The sequence below is a fragment of the Phaseolus vulgaris genome, chromosome 9 (assembly GCF_000499845.2).
Source record: "Phaseolus vulgaris cultivar G19833 chromosome 9, P. vulgaris v2.0, whole genome shotgun sequence".
Taxonomy (NCBI): Eukaryota; Viridiplantae; Streptophyta; class Magnoliopsida; order Fabales; family Fabaceae; genus Phaseolus; species Phaseolus vulgaris.
Window position 1 is genome coordinate 7,560,442 of NC_023751.2, and position 22,961 is coordinate 7,583,402.

Genomic DNA, 22,961 nt, shown 5'->3' on the forward strand with positions numbered 1-22,961 from the left:
GTATATGTGATATGTGATGATATTATTTACTTATGATTGTATATTATATAAATATATAATTGTATAATATTGTGGTATAATGTAATTATATATGTTGATATTTATTGGTCATTTTATGAGTGTATATTGTGAGAGATGCTCAAATAATATTGTAGCTCCACGAATCATAGATTTAGACAAAATAAATTAAAAAATAGATTTGAAAAACTGAATGAAATTTGTAATAGTATCTTATTACAAAATAGATATAACTAATCATCTTAATATTTCCAAAATGTCTCTTATATATATATATATATATATATATATATATATATATTATGCATGCTTCTAATATATATTCTACTTATATATATTATCATCTCTTTTAGAATTTCTTTGTTACAATGATATATTTCTCTATTTAAAGATACTCCAGTCAATTTTTTTGGGAGTACGTAATAAGTATTATTCAAAATGTAACATTCACTTATTCAAAATCAACGTATGTACATAAGTACAATCTTATGTGAATTTTTATTAATAAAAAATAAATTAAATTAAAAAATATATTTTAAAAATACTTCATTTTTTATCCAATCTTTATAAAAAATCACCGGATGGAAACCTCTCTCTTCTCCTACTGAACATTCCTTAACAAATAATAAAAAATCTTAATATATTTTTTATTAACAATGAATAAATTAAATTACAAAATATTTGAGGAGTAACTTAATCTGTATACAAAATCACAATGCTACACCCCTTATATTTAGAACAGAATAAAAGATACTGAATCAAATATACTAAGGCTTCTAACGCCAAATACAGCTTAAGAGACCCCAAACTGATGTAAAAGGCGCAATAAAAATGCTGCACCAGCTTAAGATGATTGTCAAAACTCCCATTTCCTAGTGAACATTCCTTCATAGCAAATTACAAAAAGTCTTCTAGAGAAAACGAAATACATATTACAGAAAAACCTTCCTTCGAAAACCTCGTGTCAGTCAATCTGAATAAGTTGATTTAGGATTGAGGTCGTAGTTAGTTATTCTATCATTGCTGATTTTCTAATATATCTTCAGTGACACGTTTGAGACCAATATCGTTAATCAGTGTTCTTGGATGAATGTACTGAGATAATCTAGGCTCTATGGTTTCGGTATGCTGCATTTCTAAATCTAAGAATTTATTTTCCTGTCCATATTTATATATATATATATAGTTGTAAAACGATGAAAAAAAGAGATAGTTGTGTTATTTAATGAGAAGGAGTATGGTTTTGTGATTTTTGGAACAGACGCAGCACCTAAAAGTCCGAGTGGGAAATAGAAACAAGGAGATAATCCAGATTGGTATTTAATTAAAAAGTGAGGAGAGGTCTGAGTTGGTTGATTTGCATGTGGTTGGAGCAGGAAACACGGTGTCACAGAGGCAGAAGCAACCAATTTGTATAATATAGTATGTGTTAAGCAGAGTGATTCGGGCAGAAAAAGGTTTTGATTAATGAACCAAACCCCTGTTGTGTTTCAGGGTGTTGACTAGTTTAAGAAACCAACCTAAAATTCTGGGAACCAGCGAATTGTTTTACATGCTGCTGTTTCCTGCACAGATTCTCTTAATCAGGTTTATTTATGACCCTAACCTATTCCCTATCCCATGCCATGCAATGCATCATCGCCAACCTCCACCCACTCTTTTTACTGCCTCTTCTTTCTCACTTCATCGTCCTTCTTTTTACCATTTCATTATCAAAACTTGTGCTCCACGTCTTTCACTGTCAACCTATCAGGCTCATTTCCTAAATATCTTATCTTTCACAACTACTTCTTCTTCTTCTATTCACCTTCTTCGAACGTAAGAAAAAAATATACTGTTAATCATTATTTGAGAGCTTTCTACTTTTTTCTTCACCATTTTTCAATAATGCATGAGACGTAACATAAATGTTAAGATGTTAGAATAGTTGGACAAAATAAGTATGTCATCAATTTGATAGAAAAAAAAGCTAACATATTCGCTCCACCATTTACTAAAAAAAAATTATTAAATAAAAACTAATTTTAAAATTAAAATAATTAATTATTATTTAACTAAATTATAAACTATTTTACAATTTAAAAAATTATTAATATCTAAAATAATTTCTATTATCAATAAAAATTTATAAAATAAATTTTAAATTTGTATCTAACCAACTAATGTTTTAGTCACTTATTACTTTATATTCTAAATTACTCTCTATTGATTTTTTAAAATTAATTTAGAATATAAAATATTAGTAGTTAAAACATAGGTAGCTAATTTAAATATCACTTTAGAAATTATTTTTAAATTTTTATTAATAATAGTCATCACATCTCAATCATTCTCCATCAATTCCTTCCTTATTGCTCTTTTTGTGACACTTTTCTCTATTGTTGTTGTTGCTCAAGATTCTCAAACTAGTTCCATATTGACTTCTTTTTTGAATCTTGGTTATAAATAGCAACATCTCAAAGTTGTTTAAGGTGATGATTCACACATTATATTAAATTTTGTGACATTTTTATTTGTATACACAATTAATGTGCTTGTTTTCACTTGGAGAATTAGTATCATGGGTTATAAGTATATTCTTTGTTATGCATTTATTATTATTGGACAATTTTGTACATAACAATGTGTTTCATTAATTAATTTTTTCTTTTGCTCTTAAAAAATATTTTTTGCTCAAAAAAAATTATTAATATTATTTAAAAATATAATAACTATTGAATTATTAGTAAAATATATTAAAAATAAAAATAATATTTTTACATGATTATAAAAATATTCAAATTTAAAATAACAAAAAAATAGCTAAAATATGTAATAGGAAAATTATTAAAAAAAATCTATCATATATCAAAGTTATTGAAGTATAATATCCAAATAGTAAAAATAAATATTATAAATAATATAAAAGTTAAAATAAGTTATATAATATAAAAGTATCTAAATATAATATTGCTAATAATAATAATATTATTATTATTATTATTTTTATTGTACATAATTGTCAATATTTTTTTGCTAGGAACTGAAAATTAAAATATGTGCAAAAAATAAAAAATAATAAAGTTTTATGTTTTATGAGTGGAAGAGAAAAAATAAAACATTTTTATATGGAAAATAATAGAGAAAAAAAACATACTATGCTTTTATTTTAATTTTTTTTTAAAAATGTATGGCTATAAAATTAAAAGACCCGAATCCAAAACTAAATTAAAAAATTTGTTTTTATATTTGATTTGGATACTAAATTAATTTTACACTACAATAAAATTATTAAATGAAAATTAATTTTAGATACCAAAATGATGAGTTATATTTGAGTAACTAAAGACCATTTTATTAAAGCTACGAGTTTTCTTTCAAGAGGTGCTGACATATATTGTATAAATTAGCTTGTATTGTTTTTGTAGCTGAAAGCTAGATGCAGTAGGAGTAGGTTTTTTATAAGGATTGTGATTGTGATATTTCTAAAGTGTCCTTTTTAATTTATTCATTCTTTTGCTGATAAAAAAAAAAGACAATTTTATAAATTAAAAAATTATTGATATCTAAATTAGTTTCTATTATAAAAAATTTATAAAATAGTTTCTAAATTAGTTACAAAGGTTTTAGCTACTTACTAGCTTATATTCTAAATTAGTCTCTATTAGTCTTTTAGATACTAATTTATAATATAAAATATTGGAAACTAAAATCTAGGTAACTAATTTAGATACCAATTTAAAAACTATTTTATAAATTTTTATTAATAATAAAAACCACTTTAGATACCAATAATTTTTTAGTCTCTAAACTAGTATCTAATTGAGTTAATATAATGACTAATTATTTTTTGTATCTAAATTTGATTGCAATTTATTGTAGTAATATTCATCTTTTATTGAAAGAAAGTGTGTGAAATAGAAAATATGATTAAACAAAATTCAATAAATCCTTTGAAATCTACGAAACAGGTATTCATCTTTTACTTTCTAACTCGACATATTTGAAATACTAAGTTTATATATATATATATGTGTGTTAGCGTAAACACAGACTCTATTGTACCTATGTATCCACATCTTTTATTTTATTATGTATATATAGTTATGTTTAATATTAAAAATTGAATAAAATATGTTATACGTATCTATTATATATTTAATAAGATTTATTAGAACTAAATACATCAATTAAATATACAAATGAGAAAAAATATTTTAATAATTTTAGTGTCACTAATAATGTTACATATGGACAAATACAAATATATGATTGCATAAAAGAGTCGATGAGAATAAATAAAAAGTGAACAATCATTTTAGTGTTCTTGATAAGAAAAAAAAAAGAAACATTTGAGTCTTTAATAAAAAAAAATTAAGAAGAAAATAGTGAATAAATAAGCAACCGACATTGTGGATATCTGAAATGCATAAAACAAAACGTGGTTAGGTTTACAATTGTAGTGTCTTATGAAAAATTGAGAAACTTACTCATTTAAGAGTGGAGGAAACAGAGTGAGTGAGGGGAACTAGAGAAGAAAGTGTGTTGGACAAAGAGATCTTAATTCAACCATGAGATCAAACTTCATGTCCTTGATGATGACAATTGTAAACCAATACAAAAATTATATACAAAATTCTATATACAAAAATACAATGCTGTAAAAAAGATGAAACAATTTGAACAAAACCAGAAAATATATAAAAAAAATGAGGATGAGAGTATGTAAGTGTCTACATAAAAGAATAAAAGTGAGGTTTCAAATACATTAATATTATATATGATTAAGGGCAATTAAGAGAGAGAAGTGGGGAGTGTTTTTGATAGAGAGGGAAGTGAAAAATTGTTAGAAAGTTACCTTTGATATTGAGATTGTAAAATTATAAAAATAGAGTGAAAACAAAAAAAAAATGACAAAAATGTCTAAGTTAATAATAAAATGACCAAAAAACCTTTTATTATATTTTTTTAAATAATTAAAATATTTTATATATATATATATGTTAGATAATCATATTGATGTTTTATTTGTTTGTATTAATTAAAACAGAAAAGGTGCATATACACCCTTTTGAATACAAATTTTATTCCTAGTTAAAATTTATTAAAATAATAAGAAACTGTTTCAAATGTCTTATTTATTATTTTATCAATTTTAATTAATATTTTTTTCAAAGAATAGTTGGTTTATTACTTCGGCAATTTTTTTCATTAAATTTTTTGTTTGTTGGAGATCCCACATCTACTAGAGATTAGAGTCTTTAATAGTATATAAATGGGTGCAAACCTCACCTTATTAAGTTAGTTTTATGGGGTTGAGTTAGGCTTAAAGCTCACTTTTTAACCTTTTCTTTGTTTTATTTTAACAAAACACTATGACTTGATAAATGAAAACACTTTGTTAATCTAATGAACACCGGTAGTTCTTCTATTCTTTTTCAAATGCAATAGTGTAAAGTTAAAAAAGTAGATTCGTGAAGCATTCTCCTATCTTCCGACTATGGATGAGAAATATCAACCAAAATGAGAATGAGAAAAAGTTTTCAGAAGCAACCAAATTAAACCCTCTTTCTCTTTCTCGATGCATAGCTTAGTCTTTCCAACATCAATCAAAGATATTATATATCTATTTTACATTTTATAGCATCAATAATATTTTCTAACTCGAATTCAAGTGTAAAACTAAACCAACATATTAATTCGTTCATAAATTTGTCCATTGACTTCCAACATCTATATCAATTCAAAAATCAATATCTCACTAGTCTAATTTCATAATAATTACCTCAAACTCAAGATCAACATATCAACATCACAAATCCAAATAATCCAATTATATACAAATTCAACTCTATAATTAACAATATATGTTTTCTTTTACAATCAGTAATTAATAATTTTTATATATTAAGTTCTCATATTCTTAAATTATATCAAATTTCAAATAAACTTAAATGAGTAAATTTATTAACTTCACTTACCTCTATTTCAATGCTCCAAAGGGAAAGAATAAAAAAGACTAAACAAAGTTAATAACATTTTAACTTGCTTCCTGCTTATTCACAAACAAAACTTATCACTAGAAAACTTAAACTATCACAAATTAATCTATTTGATTTCACACATGCAGTTGGAGAAAAGGACAAAACTAGATATTTGAGAAAAATATAACTTACTCAGAATAAAATATATAATAAATTTAGATTTTTCTAAACAGTATAATAAAATATCTCGAAATTTCATAAAAATATTAGAAAAATGAGATAAAAATTGTAAAAGAAAATAAAAAAATAGTTAAAATTTCAATTTATATTTAATATATAAATTAAAATTTTAATCATGATTTTTTATAACCATTGAAAGAGATAAACTAAAAATGGGAAATGGATGCAGATGTTCCAAGAGATTCCCACACCAAATCTATTCAACTTTTAATTCACTTTAAACAATTCAATTAAATCTGTATCTATTATAACACAACTACGGCTACTCCCAACTTTCGTTTTTTTTATAAAACTGGTGGAATTTAACTATAATTACAAAAATGAGAAAAAAATTATTGTGAGATTGAATAAGTTAAGCACTCATCACATAATTTTAATCTTATATAAATACGATTTCATTTTCATTAATATTAAAACTGTGTCACTAGTATATTATTTTAATTGTTTTTTATTAACATTGTTATCCATGTACGATTATACTGTAATTTTTTAATAAGGTCGCTATATATCACGATACAATTTTAATATTAAATTTTATTATTATTAAAGTTATTTTGTTGATTATGATTTATTTGTTTTTTACATAAAATTGTGCTATTGGGACTCAACTTACCTAATTTTATAATAAACCATTTTTTTCATTCTCATAGTTAGAAATTAAAATTGAAAATTTTAGTGAAAAAAACTCAACTTTGTTGGACACTTTCATCAATTTGTTGTGCCATTTAGGACTTTCTTTTGTGATAGACATTGAAAGCAACTTATTCATTACAAGTTGGATTAAAAAAATTCAAATATTTTCGAACCGTTAATAATAATGAACCTTTTGGAAAAAGAAAGAAAAAGCCACAACTTCAATTGCGTGGGTCACTGCCACAGCAGTGATAAGACAGGTCCTTTGGGCCACTTAGAGGTTTTTATTTGTTTTATGTATTCAATCAGATTTATTATTCATTCTCACTTTCAAAATTCATAATATTTTAAATTGTAGTCATTAATTTTAATAATGCCATCTCAACACATTTAGGTTGAAATATTAATATAGTTTGTGATCCTTAGTTAGTTCTTCACTGAAAAGAATGAAAAAAATTATGGTTTCAAAGATCTTAACAACACGTTTAAATGTAAATGTAAATGTAAAATACAATTCGTTATATACTTCTCTTAGGTAGTGTAAGTAAATGTAAAATATAAGTCCTTATAAATTTAATTATTTTTTAAATCTATTTATATGATGATAATTTTTTTTTTAATGTTTACAAAACTTAAAGGAGTTCTTAAATAGTTATGGTAATATATTGAATAGGTAAAATTATTATATGATTTTTTTTTTTTAAATTTAGTTATAAAAGTTTAAAAAGATTAATAATTAATATAGGGGTAAACTTAAAATTTAAAAGTATAATAATAAGAAATAGTTATAACTTTTCCCAAGGAAAATTATTTTATATATTTACTAAAGTATAATAGTAAATTCATGTAATAATATTATATTTAAAAAAAACATATATAATTCTTATTTAACAAAAAAAATATTGAATATTAGAGGTACATGAGAAAGTACATGAATTATTTACGCTTGAATTGTTTTTTACTTTTTTTTCTTCGCTAAATGAAATTAAAATTAATGTCAACATTTTTAATAATTTAATTTTTTTTTCTCTCCTCATCTCGTACAAACAATTACAAAAATAATTAAATTAATAATAATTTATGTTTATTACACTACTTAAATCATTATTTATTTAATATAAACCAATTGATTCTAATATATTTTATTATTCAAAAATTCAAATCTTATTGTGTTTTCTATTATATTTTGTTACTTTTTTTTATAAATTTTTCTTCCCCTTTTAAAAAAGAATTCAAAGTAAACAAAACAAAACAAAAACGTCAGAATTTGGTTCAGAAAGCCGAATATCGATCAATTTTTTGAATTGTGCATTTTAGAATTTCAACTTTCGAAAGTTAAATTCTGAACTTACACAGTAATGAGATCTATCTTGGTAATTAAAGTTGAAAGGGTCTATTTTTTTTTTCTTTTAAAAAGTATATCTTGAAGAAAAAAAATGACATTTCTGGTTAATTACTTCAATTTGAAAATTTGTTATGATTATTACTGACTTCTGGATCCCAGGGTTTCATTTTTTTAGTTTCTTTTAAACATTGTTTTTCAGAAAGTATTATGAGTTAAAATATTTAAGTGTACTGGAACGCATTTTTTTATCTCTGTTTTATGTTTTTTATTTGCTCATAAAATTGTTTTATTTATTTTTTTCGCCTTTACTGGGCTCTGAGTTCGACTAAGTAAACTGGGCCTTATGTATGAGCACTCTTGGGTAAGATTAACTTAGGCAAATTCTTCCTCCATCCAATATTTTGAACCTGCACCCAACACAATTTTAAAATTCCGAAAATACTCTTCATTTTGGAAATTAAAATTCGAAATTTAAAATAATACATTACACAAAAATAGATCCGGAATTGCTTTTTGTGTTCCAAAAATAAAAATCCAGAAAAAAAATCAAAAACCCATTCTAGATAAAAAAACCCACAATACAAGAAGAAAAAATTAAAGACATTTTCGTCTTTTTCACTGGAATTGAGTGCATTTATATGGTGCTGCCATTAATTTAAGGGTAGGCAATTTCTTCGAGCACCATCATTTTTTGAAAATTCCAAAATTATTCTTGTTTTGGATTTGAAATTCAAAACTAAAAAAAGTACATTCCGGACAAAAAAAAATTTGGAATACAAAATTGAAAATGCATTTCGGATAAAAAATTTCATAATTTAAAAATGTGTTCCGAAAATTTAAATCCAAAATATTTCTAAATAAAAGATTCCTGAAGTAACACTCTCCTTTTTTTTAATGTTATTTTCATCATTTTAGAGGAACTTTTTGTCATTTTCAAAAGTAGTGCATGTTGGAATTGATATGGTACAAAGGAGAATTTGTCTTGGGTATTTTAATCTTTTTCACTCAGTAACCAAGGGGGTGGAGAACCAAAAGCCCAACCTAATTTTGGGTTTGAGCTACTCCAACCATTACATAAGTTGGGTTATGTTCTTCTAACACCTCCACACAAAACATGAAAATATTTTTTTATTCTTCTTGTATCACTTCCATATTTTGGATTACATAATCAGAATGGTATTCTGGATTATATAATCCAGAAGTTTGAATTTGAGAGTAACTTTCGGATTATGTAATCCATACACACATTTGAAAAAATACTTCCGGATTACATAATCCGAAGGCTAGAAAAGATTTTTGGATAATGTAATCCAAAATCTAATCATGCATTAGAAAAAAGACTTTTAGATTATGTAATCTGAAAGCTAATTACGAAGGTGAAAAATGATTTCTAGATTACATAATGCAAAATATTACAAAGGGACATTTTTGGAAAAACAAAAATTTATGGAGGTAGAAAAAGAATATATGGAGGTGCGGGAATAAACAGTCGTTGGGTTGTAAGGCTTTAATAAAGTTGGTTTGGGCTTATTTCCTGTATCTCCATAATATCTTACCGCACCCGTATTATTTTTAAAATGATATTTTACTCTTCATAATGGTAACTTTTGGATTACCTGTTTCAGTTCAGATCAAGTTTTATGGAACTTCTGGAACGTAATTTACAGAGAAGATTTTCTGAAAAATATTTCTAGAACAAGATTTTTGAAACATATGAGATGCATTATGATAAGTGTTTCTTAACAAGTTTTTTTTGGAATAAATTTTCCATAATAAATGAGATATTTTTCACAATGATCTTTTAAAAACAATTTTTTTAAAAAATTAGATTTCCAGAAAAGCATTCCATGAGGTGCTGGAAGAAAAAGCCGTTGGTTTGGTGTTTTATTTCAGCAAACGGGTCGAACTATTGGATCCATCAAACGGTATTTATACCTTAATACTAATTCACTTAACACCTACCTACAAATACTTTTTTTAAACCGTTATTCAGTACACTTTTTATTCGTTATTATCTCCTGAAGTCATGCATATGAATCACACAGTCTGATTCATCTTAATTTTGCTGTGATTTTTGTCTTTTACGAGTTTTTGAAGGATCTGTATTGAAATCATTTATTAAGGAAACAAAATTGACTTTAGTGCTGATCTTTCAATCATTATTTAACTAAAAGAAGAATTCATGGATCCAGAATTGATTTGAAGATAAAATAAAAATGTTCAATTATTGTATGAACTAGAGACTAAATTGAGGAGGCTAACTCTTCAAATTATTATATTTATCATTTTTGTTCTCGAATGGATTGAGACTAAGAGAATGATTATCTTCCTCTTCGGTTGAAAATTTTTGTACCTCTCCTCTTCATTGTCTCCTCCTTTCCTTCGCAAGTTCTCAGTTTTAGATGGTACCTGTAAAAGGCACTTTGACACTCAAGTTAGATATCGATATTCGGTACTCGTACAATTAATACGTGACGATGACGTACATTTTTCTCGAAATCTGTAACTATTTATATAATTATCATGAACTCTTTATTATTGGGTCGAATTATAATTTTAGATTATAATTAAAAGTGTATTATTTGGTCTTGTTAATTCGTGGTCAATCCTAACCAAATGCTGACACTTCCATCTATCTTTGGACTCAATCAGGTTTGAGCTACTAAGAATTCATATTTAGTTTTATTTGGGTGGCATGCTTCGAGAAGCAAGAAGCATGAAGTTTTGTAAGAAATTTATTTGGAAATTGACGTGGGGATGTTCCTTTTTGCGATGGGTGTGTATATTAAAATGTAAGTGTTTTGGTTAGAAATAAAAATAAGAGTGTTGAATTGGTTGGAGATGGCGACTGAAAAAGACAGAAAAACTAGATAAGCAAAAACATTAATTTTTTTTGGATTGGATTCGTTTATTCTATGACTTGGTGGTTTCAATTTTATCCCTTCACCACATCAAAAAAAGAAGAGATTATGACCCCTTTCAATGTTCCATCCCCTTTTTCATTTATAACTTTATCTCATACCAGAACCGTGTTAAAATCATATTATACAAAGCTCTATTTATAATTGCTTCAAATAATTATCAATCTATTTTCTCTTATACTCTTCTTAGATGATTCCATAACTCCTAAATTTTTGGAGTATTGGCCTTATCAAAACATCAATTTTGATGGTAATTGGATAACTGTAGAAGTAGTTTAAGAGACTAACATTATTGTTCCATTCTTTGATAGGAATAAAGCTTAAACTCTAAAATAATACATTACGCTTTTTTTTTCAATGAAGTTCTTATAAAAGAAATCAAATCATTACTTGATTTGTTATAGTGACAATTGGAGTTTATCCTATCTATTTTTATAAGATTAGAAGAGAGTTTAAAAATTCTTTTAAGTTTTAGAAATATCTATTTTTTTTCATGTAAAACAATATTTTTTCTTTAAACATTAAAGATTAGAAAAATCTTTACCCTTCTTCACTTTTAAAAGTAATCTTGATAAAGCAACAATATGATAAAGTTAATTGTTTTGTTAGGCTTCTATATTAATGATTGTCCAATGCTAATTCATATTAGATTTGATAAGTATGTAAATTTTGAAAATTTATCTATGTTGTGCACACTTATTTGGATTTAGTTTGAGATTTTAGTGAACAAGAGTTAAACAATTCTTTCATATTAGAAACATTTAGATTTAATGATCATATCGTTTATGTATGTTTTCACATTTTGACTTAATATTTTTTGGAAGTTTTTTAATTGATTTCACACTTAGTAACACGATGTTACCAGAATGTATCCGAAAACCCTATCCAGAGACAGCCTAATAACTTAAAAACAAATATAAAAAATGACAAACATATAACTTGGAACAACATAAACATAGTAGAAAAGAATAAATTAGGTGAAGTTCTATTTTTCTCTTAAAATAAGGTATTGATTTAAAATTTGTACAAAAGAAAGCTTAAAGAAAAGTTTTCAACTTAGTTTGAACTCTCTATCAATAGTAGAAAAGATTTATTGAAACTTAGTTTTTATCTCTTATCAAATGATTTTGAAATGAGACAATTATATTGATTTCAAAAAATTTGTTTTAATGGATTATAACTGCGTTTTAATGTTAATTTCACTAATTCATAAAATTAATCAATTAACTCAATATTTGAACAAATTAAAATGTAAGAGTCTAAAACATTCATAGAACTTAAGTGATTTTAATCTATTAAAAATTCGTTTTAACATATTAAAACAGAAAGTTCATAATTGTTCATGGTTTGAAGTGATTTTAATTGAATAAAATTAATCTAATTAATATCATGATGGGATCATCTTTGTGAAGAACAACTTCATTTAAATCATCACGAGATGATGACCTGATTGAGCAAGTCCTCTTAGAATGTTGTTCAGTGGAAAGTCTCATAGGGGAATGCAAGCATCACTTTCTTGTTGACCTTGTAGATCCCCTTCCCACGAAATCATCATAAAATGGATAGAAATCACATAAAATAGGAGTTTCATTGGCATTGATTTAGCTTCCTTATTGATCAAATGGAGGTAGTTTACCTTTTCTTTGACCCTCATCTTTAGTTTTAAGTTTGTTATTTATCCTCATTTTTTTCTTTCAACAATTTGTTAATTTTTCAAATCAAAGTCAATCAATTTTTTCGTGGCATGCCTATAAGCATGATAACACTTACGATGCATTTAATCATATTGAAATTGTTTCTCAAATATAGTTATTAATCTTAGACCCTTTGTAGTACACAATATAATGGTACTTATTATATATTTGATAACCACTCTCATTACTCTTAAGTAGAGTTGTCAATTTGACCCATGGCCCATGAGCTAATCCAACCCACTTTTAAAATAGACACCATTTTATTGCCCACCAAATTAGTGGGTTGAAAAATCCTCAACCATCAAATCCCTGACAAAAAGTGGGTTAGGGTCAAGGTCGACCCACTAGAAGACTTCAATTAACTCCCAAATACTTTTCGGGATTGAATGAGCTTAAAATATTATAAATTGAAAATTGATTCCTAAATAATTTATATTAATTATAAATTGGTTTTTACTTAATTTTTACTATTTACAACATAATTGAAAGGTCAGGGTCCAACCCAACTTGCCCGACTAGGTTGACCCAATCAAATTTGGGTTTGACTCAGCTTGACATTATGTGTCGTGGGTCTGATAGGTCATGTTTTATCCAAAATTAATAAGACCTGATTTGAACTTGGTTTGACATGGGCTCGAATCGACTTGGATCAAAGTGGACCTTACTCAACCAGGACTAATGTTACTCCACACGACCCAAGCTGATGTGGTTTGACTTGACTCTACAAGAAGTGAGATCGACTCTACTCAACTCGATGTGGAAATGACATGACTCGACTTGGCCAACATGGCTCCAACCCAACTCAGTCTGGCATGAGTCATCGTAGTCTTACCTGACTTACTCGAAATTAGACTCAATTAAAATTAGGCATATATTAAATACATATTCAGTTTAATATAAAAATTAAAATTGTATTTAAAAATATAATTTGTCCAATTTTAGATTTTTATTTTATTTTAAAATATTATATTAAATTAAACCATTTAAGAAAAAGAATCCCTTTTTCACATTGCTTTCCGTTTGAGTATTTAAAAATTTGAGTGGAAATAAAATTATGCTTTTTCCCATAATGTTTTTGTGCGTTTTAGAGTAAATGGATGATCCTGAATAATGTTTGTTGGGTCGTTAAGAAATGCTAACTTTTTTTCTGAAATTTATTATTTTCTCCATTGTTTATTAGTCTTGCTTTGCATAGTAAATGTGGGTCGTGAACAAGAAGCGAATTGAGGGAATGTAGGATTTTAGAGTGAAGTTAATTGTTTCACAAGCTATATTAAAATGAGTTCTGATAAAACTTTCTAATCAATTTTTTAATAGTATTTTTTATCTTTATAAAATATTTTAAGATAAAATATATAATCGTAAAGATAAAAAACATCAAATAAAGTGAAATGCGTTAATAAATAAAAAAATATAATATCTCTTATTTCAATAAGATTGAGGAATAATCAAAAGATCAAGCAATTCTCTAAAGAAAACTTTCATAATTAATCAAAAAGATATATGTGCATAAATAAATAATAAAGATGCATCAATGATAGTTCAAAACAAAATGAAAACAAAATACTTATATAAAAAATAATTAAAAAACAGAAAATATCAACAAAAATTTTAAACTATAGGACTTCAGGGTTTCAAATAATTGAAACTTTAAGAAAATTATCAAACTACAGCTAAATTGTAAATTTTCAATTTATGAGTATTGCTCTAAACAGTGAATAGTCCGTTAACCATGATAATTGTTGGAGATCCCACATTGACTAGAGATTAGAGCCTTTCATAATATATAAGTGGGTGCAAATCTCACCCCATTGAGCCGGTTTTATGGGGTTGAGTTAGCCTTAAAGTCCACTTCGTAATATGGTATCAGAGTCATTTCGAGTCTATCCTAACGAGTGTTTGAGTTGGGTTGGAGATCCCACATCGACTAGAGATTAGAGCCTTTCATATATATAAGTGGGAGCTAAAACCACTGGAAATAAAAAAAAAAAACTAACATGATAATTTTTTTTTGTTTGCAGTGACTTGTTTTAGTAAATTAAATTTAAAGGATCTATTATTTATTTAGTGTATAGAGTTTTAAAATTGACAAGTTTAATGAGTATTATTTAATTTTGGCCTATTAAGAATGGAAGGGAATAACAACTATTTATACACTTTATCTACCTTCTAATCATCAAAATCCTCACAAAACTCTTCATACTCTCTGATATGAATAAATATCATATATTTTTAGTAATTACTGATTTGAGTGTGAGTTTTTAGGTGAATTTTTCTTCTTTTTTTATGGTCAGTCAATATCCAAAATTTCAATTTTTAGAGAAGACATCTTTATTTATCTTTGAAACTCTAACGCCATTTTTGAGGATTTTTTAGAAGGAATTCAAGTATTTATTCCCACGTCTTTTATTAGCATGCATGTAATTATTTATTACGGTGTGCTAAATTTAAGTGTATCTGTTTTTTAGTAAGTTACTAAGATTGTTATAAATGTGATGACTTAGAGTCTATATATTAAAAAGTTAATAAGTTACTTAGTAACTGATAAGCTAATTTATTATATAAATAAATTTTGTGTTTTAAATAAAAATATATTATTATTATACTTTTAGATTTTTTCTAAATAATTAAATTTTAATTAAAAACTTTTTATATATTTTTAAAAAAGTATATGTTTTTTATTTTAAAAGTCATTTTTATTTAAATTAGTTTATCTAATGCGTATTAATTAAAATTAATTTTTATTTATTTTTAACATTTTAAGTTTTTTTTATCTTAGTTTAAAATGATACATTGAATTATTTTTACAATTTTTATTATATGTAGTTTTAATGTAAAGTAATGAAATGTTTAAACCGTATAAAAAATAAAAAATAACACAACAAATAATAATAGGTAAAATAAAATTAAAAATAATAAATAAATATATTAAAATATAAAATAATAAAATACTTTAATAAACTATAAATTATAAAATAGCTTAAGTAAATTCTATTTTCTAAATTATAAATTCCTAAATTAACTTACTTTGAAATATTTATGAAATATTAGTCAAACTCTAAACTAACAACTAATTTATTCACCTTGTCGTATAAACTCCTAATATCATTATGAATTTAAAAAACTTAGTAAATCATTGTATAAAGAGTATTTTGGTCCATTCTCTACCACATCAAATACTACTAAAAAAAGAAAGTTATAAAATAAAAATTATTTTTTAAAAAAAAATAATTAGTTGTTATAGTAACTAAATTAGTGACCATTTTATAGATTAAAAAAATTTTGGTTTCTAAATTAGTTTCTATTAATGTTAAATTATTTTTAAATTGATATTTAATTAACTACGAAGGTTTTGACTATTAAATTTAGAATCTTAATAATTGGTAGTTAAAACTTTTATATATAGTTAAATAATAATTAACTATTTTTTTTAAAATATTAATTTTTATTTTCTGATGATTTTCTTGTATTGTATTGATAGTTATTTGGCTCCCTTGTTAGGAAATAAAATGAGAACTCCGTTAAAAGGTTTAAGAAATGGTTGAAGAAAAGTCCAAATTCCCTGTTATCAATTGTGATTTGATTCGTCTAGTAAATCCATACATATTTTTTCTCTATTCTTTTATTTAGATTCTTCCCTCCTCCATTTATGTACATCCATACATATAATATATAACACAATATATATGTATATGTGTATATATAATATATAGTCAACTTTTCATATAAAAAATATTTTTAGTACATAAACGGTTAGAAAGATGGGATTAAAATCAATATATATATATATATATATACGTATTTAATATTTTATTTTCTATTTAACTTATAATTCTTTCACTCCAACCGACCTATTTATGTATGAGAGTGACAACTCTAATTGTAACTCTATTTTATAGTTAAATTGAACCTTAATATATGTTTAAGTGATACAAATACCAAATCACCAATGCTAACAATTTTCAACCCTTTATTTCTTATATAAAGTTAATGTAGGAATTGAAACAAGTTAATGATATATGATACTGAAATACTGAGTTAAAAATTTATACAATAATAATATAAGTCTTACTAATATTAATATTAATATTTGCTTGTGTACGTCAAATTCATAGGAGCTCTCGAATGCTTTAATTTTGTTCATTAAGTAAGTTTTTAAAAATTAATATTTGTGTACTGGTACTCGATCTTCCTGATTGAGACTCACCTAGTTGCTCGAGACCTGGTCTATCTGACCGAGACCATGGAAATCAGACCGAGTCCTGAAAGATTTGGTCGAGACCACGAAAACTTCGTCGAAACGAGGGAAATCGTTACAGTTTGTCTAACCGGCCGACCCATACATCCATTAACGCTCAAACCAAGGTCAGTGAAGTTAATCCGTCATTAAGGATTATGTAATACATTCATAAGTGAGATTCACTCCACTAATCAGACCCAATAAGGTAAGCCCATTAAAATAATATAAATAGCACACATCCCAAGGAAAAAGGTATGTCATTTATTACTGTACACCTACCTGAGTATCTATCACCCGCTTTACTGACTTGAGCGTCGGAGTGTCTTCCGCAGGTACCCCATTCGGTGTTCACCCGAGATCGAGAGTCGAAGGAGAAACGCGAAAACGAGGAGGACCCCTATCAAGCACTCAACAACCTGCCCGACTGAATGAGGAAGACGAAAACTTCAATAATTCTCTAAGTCTCATCTCCCTAACCGGAACAATTCGTGACACTGTAAAAATAACGTGAGATGTACTAGTATTTTTTTAACCTCATCTTGTACCTATTTATGTTTTTTATTTTAAAAGTCATTTTATTTAAATTAGTTTATCTAATGAGTATTAATTAAAATTAATTTTTATTTATTTTTAACATTTTAAGTTTTTTTTTATCTTAGTTTAAAATGTTACATTGAATTATTTTTACAATTTTTATTATATGTAGTTTTAATGTAAAGTAATGAAATGTTTAAACCGTATAAAAAATAAAAAATAACACAACAAATAATAATAGGTAAAATAAAATTAAAAATAATAAATAAATATATTAAAATATAAAATAATAAAATACTTTAATAAACTATAAATTATAAAATAGCTGAAGTAAATTCTAATTTCTAAATTGTAAATTCCTAAATTAACTTACTTTGAAATATTTATGAAATATTAGTCAAACTCTAAACTAACAACTAATTTATTCACCTTACCGTATAAACTCCTAATATCATTATGAATTTAAAAAAACTTAGTAAATCATTGTATAAAGAGTATTTTGTTTCCATTATCTGCTACATCAAATACCCACAATTTTCCTTTGTCTCCGTTAGGAAATGAAATGAGAATTCCGTTAAAGGGGTTTAAAAAATGGTTGAAGAAAAGTCCAAATTCCCTGTTATCAATTGTGATTTGATTGGTCTAGTAAATCCATACATATTTTTTCTATATTCTTTTATTTAGATTCTTCCTCCTCCATTTATGTACATCCATACATATAATATATAACACAATATATATGTATATGTGTATATATAATATATAATATATAGTCAACTTTTCATATAAAAAGTATTTTTAGTACATAAACGGTTAGAAAGATGGGATTAAAATCAATATATATATATATATATACGTATTTAATATTTTATTTCCTATTTAACTTATAATTCTTTCACTCCAACCGACCTATTTATGTATGAGAGTGACAACTCTAATTGTAACTCTATTTTATAGTTAAATTGAACCTTAATATATATGTTTAAGTGATACAAATACCAAATCACCAATGCTAACAATTTTCAACCCATTATTTCTTATATAAAGTTAATGTAGGAATTGAAACAAGTTAATGATATATGATACTGAAATACTGAGTTAAAAATTTACATAATAATAATATAAGTCTTATTAATATTAATATTGATATTTGCTTGTGTACTTCAAATTCATTGCCAGCTCTGGAATGTTTTAACTTTGTTCATTAAGTTTTTAAAAATTAATATTTGTGGACTGGTATTCGGTCTTCTTAATCGAAACTCATTAAGTAGTTCGACACCTGATCTATCTGACCGAGATCAGGGAAATCTGGTTGAAACCACATAAACTTGGCCGAGAAGATCGAGATTAGGGAAGTCTGACCGAGACCTGAGAGACTTAGTCGAGACCACGAAAACTTGGCTGAGACTAGGGAAATCGCCACGATCGTCTTGACCGGCCGACTCATACATCCATTAACATCCAAACCAAGGTCAATGAAGCTAATCCGTCATTAAGAATTAGGTAATACATCCATAAGTGAGATTCACTCCACTAATAAGGCCCAGTAAGGTAAGTCCATTAAAATAATATAAATAACACACATTTTAAGGAAAAAAGTACGTCATTTATTACTGTACTACCTGAGTATCTATCACCCGCTTTACTTACTTGAGCTTCGAAGTGTCTTCCACAGGTATCCATTGATGTTTACTCGAGACCGAGAGTCAAAGGAGACGAGAATGATTCCTGTCAAACACTCGGCCACCTGTCAAAATAATGTGAGATGTAATAGTATTTTTTTAACCTCATCTTGTACCTATTTATTATTTTTATTTTCTTTATCCAAAAAGTTGTAAATAATATTTTATTTTTCAAGCCATCATAAACGCCTGCTCTTGCTTCAGTTGGAACGTGATGTCTCGAAAGGTTAAATCTGAAATGATCCATGGATGTTTTATTTGGTGGGAAGGATAGGATTGGTGAGGAAAGGACAGAAACAGATTTCATTGTTAATTTAAGAAGAAGAAAAGTATTATCATAAAAAAAGAGTAGTACTAATAATTAAGGATGTTTGAAAAACACATTTTTTGAATACCCACTTAAAATAAAAGCTTTTATCCTGTTCTGAAAACTTTCATTCCAAACTTAAACTTAGGCGCAAAGTCCATGTGCACCTTCTTTCTGCAACATCGACAACCTAATCATTAATTATTAGGAGACCCGAAAGAGAAGAAAAGAAAAGAGATCATAGGAGCAATCAGCGGCCATGTACGGTGGCTACTATTAATTAATACCAAAACCACCTTCAAATCAAACATTGAAATTCAACCTCATGACCACTCTCCCACTCAAACCCCACACCACTCTCCACCATGACCTTTTTCTTTTCTATTTTTATTTTCTTCTCCTCACACACTTTCCGCCGGCGGCCGCCGCGCAGCTTCCCAACGCGCTCACGCCACCGCCGCCGGACCGGCTATCGAGGCTGAAGTTCGACAAGTCCATGGCCATCGTTCTGGTGATCCTGGTGGCGGTGTTCTTCTTGCTTGGGTTCCTCTCCGTGTACACGCGCCAGTGCGCAGAGCGAAGGATGCGAGGGAGGTTCGACCTCTCCATCTCGATCGGGCGTCGGAACCGCGGTCTGGACCGCGAAATCATCGAGACCTTCCCCACCTTCGTCTACTCCACCGTGAAGAGCCTGAAGATAGGACTGGCCACGCTAGAATGCGCCGTGTGCCTGAGCGAGTTCGAGGAGGAGGAAACGCTGCGTTTGATACCCAAGTGCAGCCATGTGTTCCACCCCGAGTGCGTCGACGCGTGGCTGGCCAATCACTCCACCTGTCCCGTCTGTCGCGCCAACCTTCTCCCCAAACCCGACGACCCATCCTTTGTTTCCATCCAAATCCCGGATCCGGTTCAACCCGTTTTAAACTCCCCGGTCCAACCCGAATCCACGGATTCTCCGAAGCCGAATGATTTGATTAATCACAACCGTTCACCGTGGTCAAGGTCAACGGGTTTCAGCCTCGCCAGTTTGATTCCGCGATCTCACTCGACGGGTCACTCCCTGGTTCAACCGAGAGAGAATTGCGAGCGCTTCACTCTGCGTTTGCCCGAGGAAGTGCGGAACCAGCTCATGACTTCCACCACGCTGAGTCGCACCACGAGCTGCGGCTTGAACCTGGGTCTCACGCCCGAGAATAGTGGGAGGAGGGGTTACAGGACCAGAAGTGTTGGTAGCAGTCTTAGTGCTCACGTGAACAGAGGCGTGGGCAGCACCGGCAGCAGCCCTCACGTGAGGGGACACGACAGACGTTGGTTTTTTCAGAGCCCTCCCTCAAAGGACTCCATTAAGGAAGATGTCGGCGAACGTTCCTCGGATCGCCTTTTCTCGGAGGCCACAAAGGATAGTCATAATTAAATGTTTGGTTTGTAAGGTTCGGTGGATGAAGGTCGAAGATGATGATGATGATGTTGTTGATATCATTACTCTTCACTTTTTCCATTTACGGATTTACCAACCAGCATTGGTGCTTGCCAATGGAATTGCTCCTTTTACACATACACTTGTATGCATGTAAGTAACAGTAGTTTTTTATTTTTATGGTTTTAGAGTTTGGAATTTTTTGTGTTCTGGGTGGGGAAACAAATACAGAATTCTGAAACATTCATACTTTTTTTGTGTTCTGATCTTCTGCAGTTTATAATCATCTTCACTTTTGCAGTTGTAGTTAATGCCAACAAGTTTTAAAATTTTATTTGTAATATTTGTTTCAATCAACTCATGTTTTTATCGATGAGATCTCGCACGCCCTGTAGTTTTATATATGAACTGAAGTGGATCCAAATCGTTCTTCGTGCTGTGTGTCGTTTCTAGTATAAGTATCTCTTTTCTGCGCATATATAATGCCTGGAGTAATGTTCCGAAGAATTAATGTTGAATATTCCTCTATACTTTTTTTTTCCTAAGATTCTTTTCTAAATTTTTGATGAGTTTTGCTTATGTGTTTTAAGACTTTCAGTTCATTATTTTACTGTAAAAACTTATATTTTCATTATTTTCTATAGTTTAACTTTCATAATGATAAATTTATTTATCAAAAACGTTTTATTTTTTATTATAAAAGAATTAATTTTTTTGACTAAGTGTAATATTTACTGTGTGCTTTGGAATAATGACTTAAATTTGTAATTAAAAAGAGTTACTTTCGAATCTGATCATTTATAATTTGTGAATATTTTATAATAGTTTTTTTTCTTTACCGGCTTCATACAATTTTCTTTGATTTACAAACTGATCTTTTATATCAAAACAAAATTAATTATCTTAGAATTATCTTTAGATAAACTTATGGAAGAAAAAAACTAATTCTAATTATAATGGATCATAAAGGTAATTAATTATTAAAATAATATAAGTTTTACAATTGTTTCAAATCCTTCTTAGATGAAAAGTAACCATTGAAATAATATTTAATTTTAAAAATGTTAAATATACATTCAATGTTATTTTGTGATTAACAATTATAAGTGCACTTTTATTTTTTAAAGTATACCATTCTAGTTTAGAAGAGGCAAATAGAAAAAGAAAAGGTACATAGATAGAAAGAAAACACAAGGGATAAAGTAATAAATGTGATAATTAATGCAATAAAAATTAAAGATAAAAAAGTGAGATGAAAAATAAATAAAAGAAAAAGTGAGTGAAAATGGTAGTTTTTTCCTAATTATTTTTGGATTGAATAGCTATACAATCACTACTAGAAAATTATGACATAGAAACCAATTTTAGAGACCAAAAAATTATTAATTGTTATAGTGACTAAATTAGAGACCATTTTAGGAACTAAATAATTTTTTTGTTTTTAAATTAGTTTCTATTATTGTTAAATGATTTCTAAATTTGTATGTAATTAGAAACTAAGGTCTTTGCTATCAAATTTAGAATCTAAATAATTGGTAGTTAAAACATTGGTTGGTAATTAGATACCAATTTAAAAACCATTTAACAATAATAAAAACTAATTTAGAAATATTTTTTTTAGTTTATAAAATGCTCTCTAATTTAGTTACTATTACAATTTATTATTCGGGTCTTTAAAAATTAATTTTTATTTAATGATTTTCTTTTTAAATTTTATTGTAATTACAAATATAATTTTCTATGTTCTAGATGTTGTAATTACTTTATTTACAGTAATTGGAAAATATTAAGAGCATTCAAAAGGTCAACTATTTGTTTGCTTTTCACATGTAAGTTCCTTTTTCAAATTATACACACTTATCATATATAAGTATAACTCTCCTTTTTTGCTAATCTTTAAATACTCTTCAATTTTAATGTTTTGTATGCTTCAATGCAATTAAGATTTAAAATATATATATATATAT

General features: G+C 27.2%; 1 protein-coding gene across 1 annotated transcript; it reads left to right on the forward strand.

Moving 5' to 3' along the window:
* Positions 1–19,539: 19,539 nt before the first annotated feature.
* LOC137821887 (RING-H2 finger protein ATL38-like) lies at positions 19,540–21,335 on the forward strand. The gene has a single exon (XM_068626681.1). It carries the CDS (start codon positions 19,903–19,905, stop codon positions 20,989–20,991), a length of 1,089 nt encoding a protein of 362 aa, XP_068482782.1. The 5' UTR covers positions 19,540–19,902; the 3' UTR covers positions 20,992–21,335.
* The last annotated feature ends 1,626 nt before the right edge of the window (positions 21,336–22,961 follow it).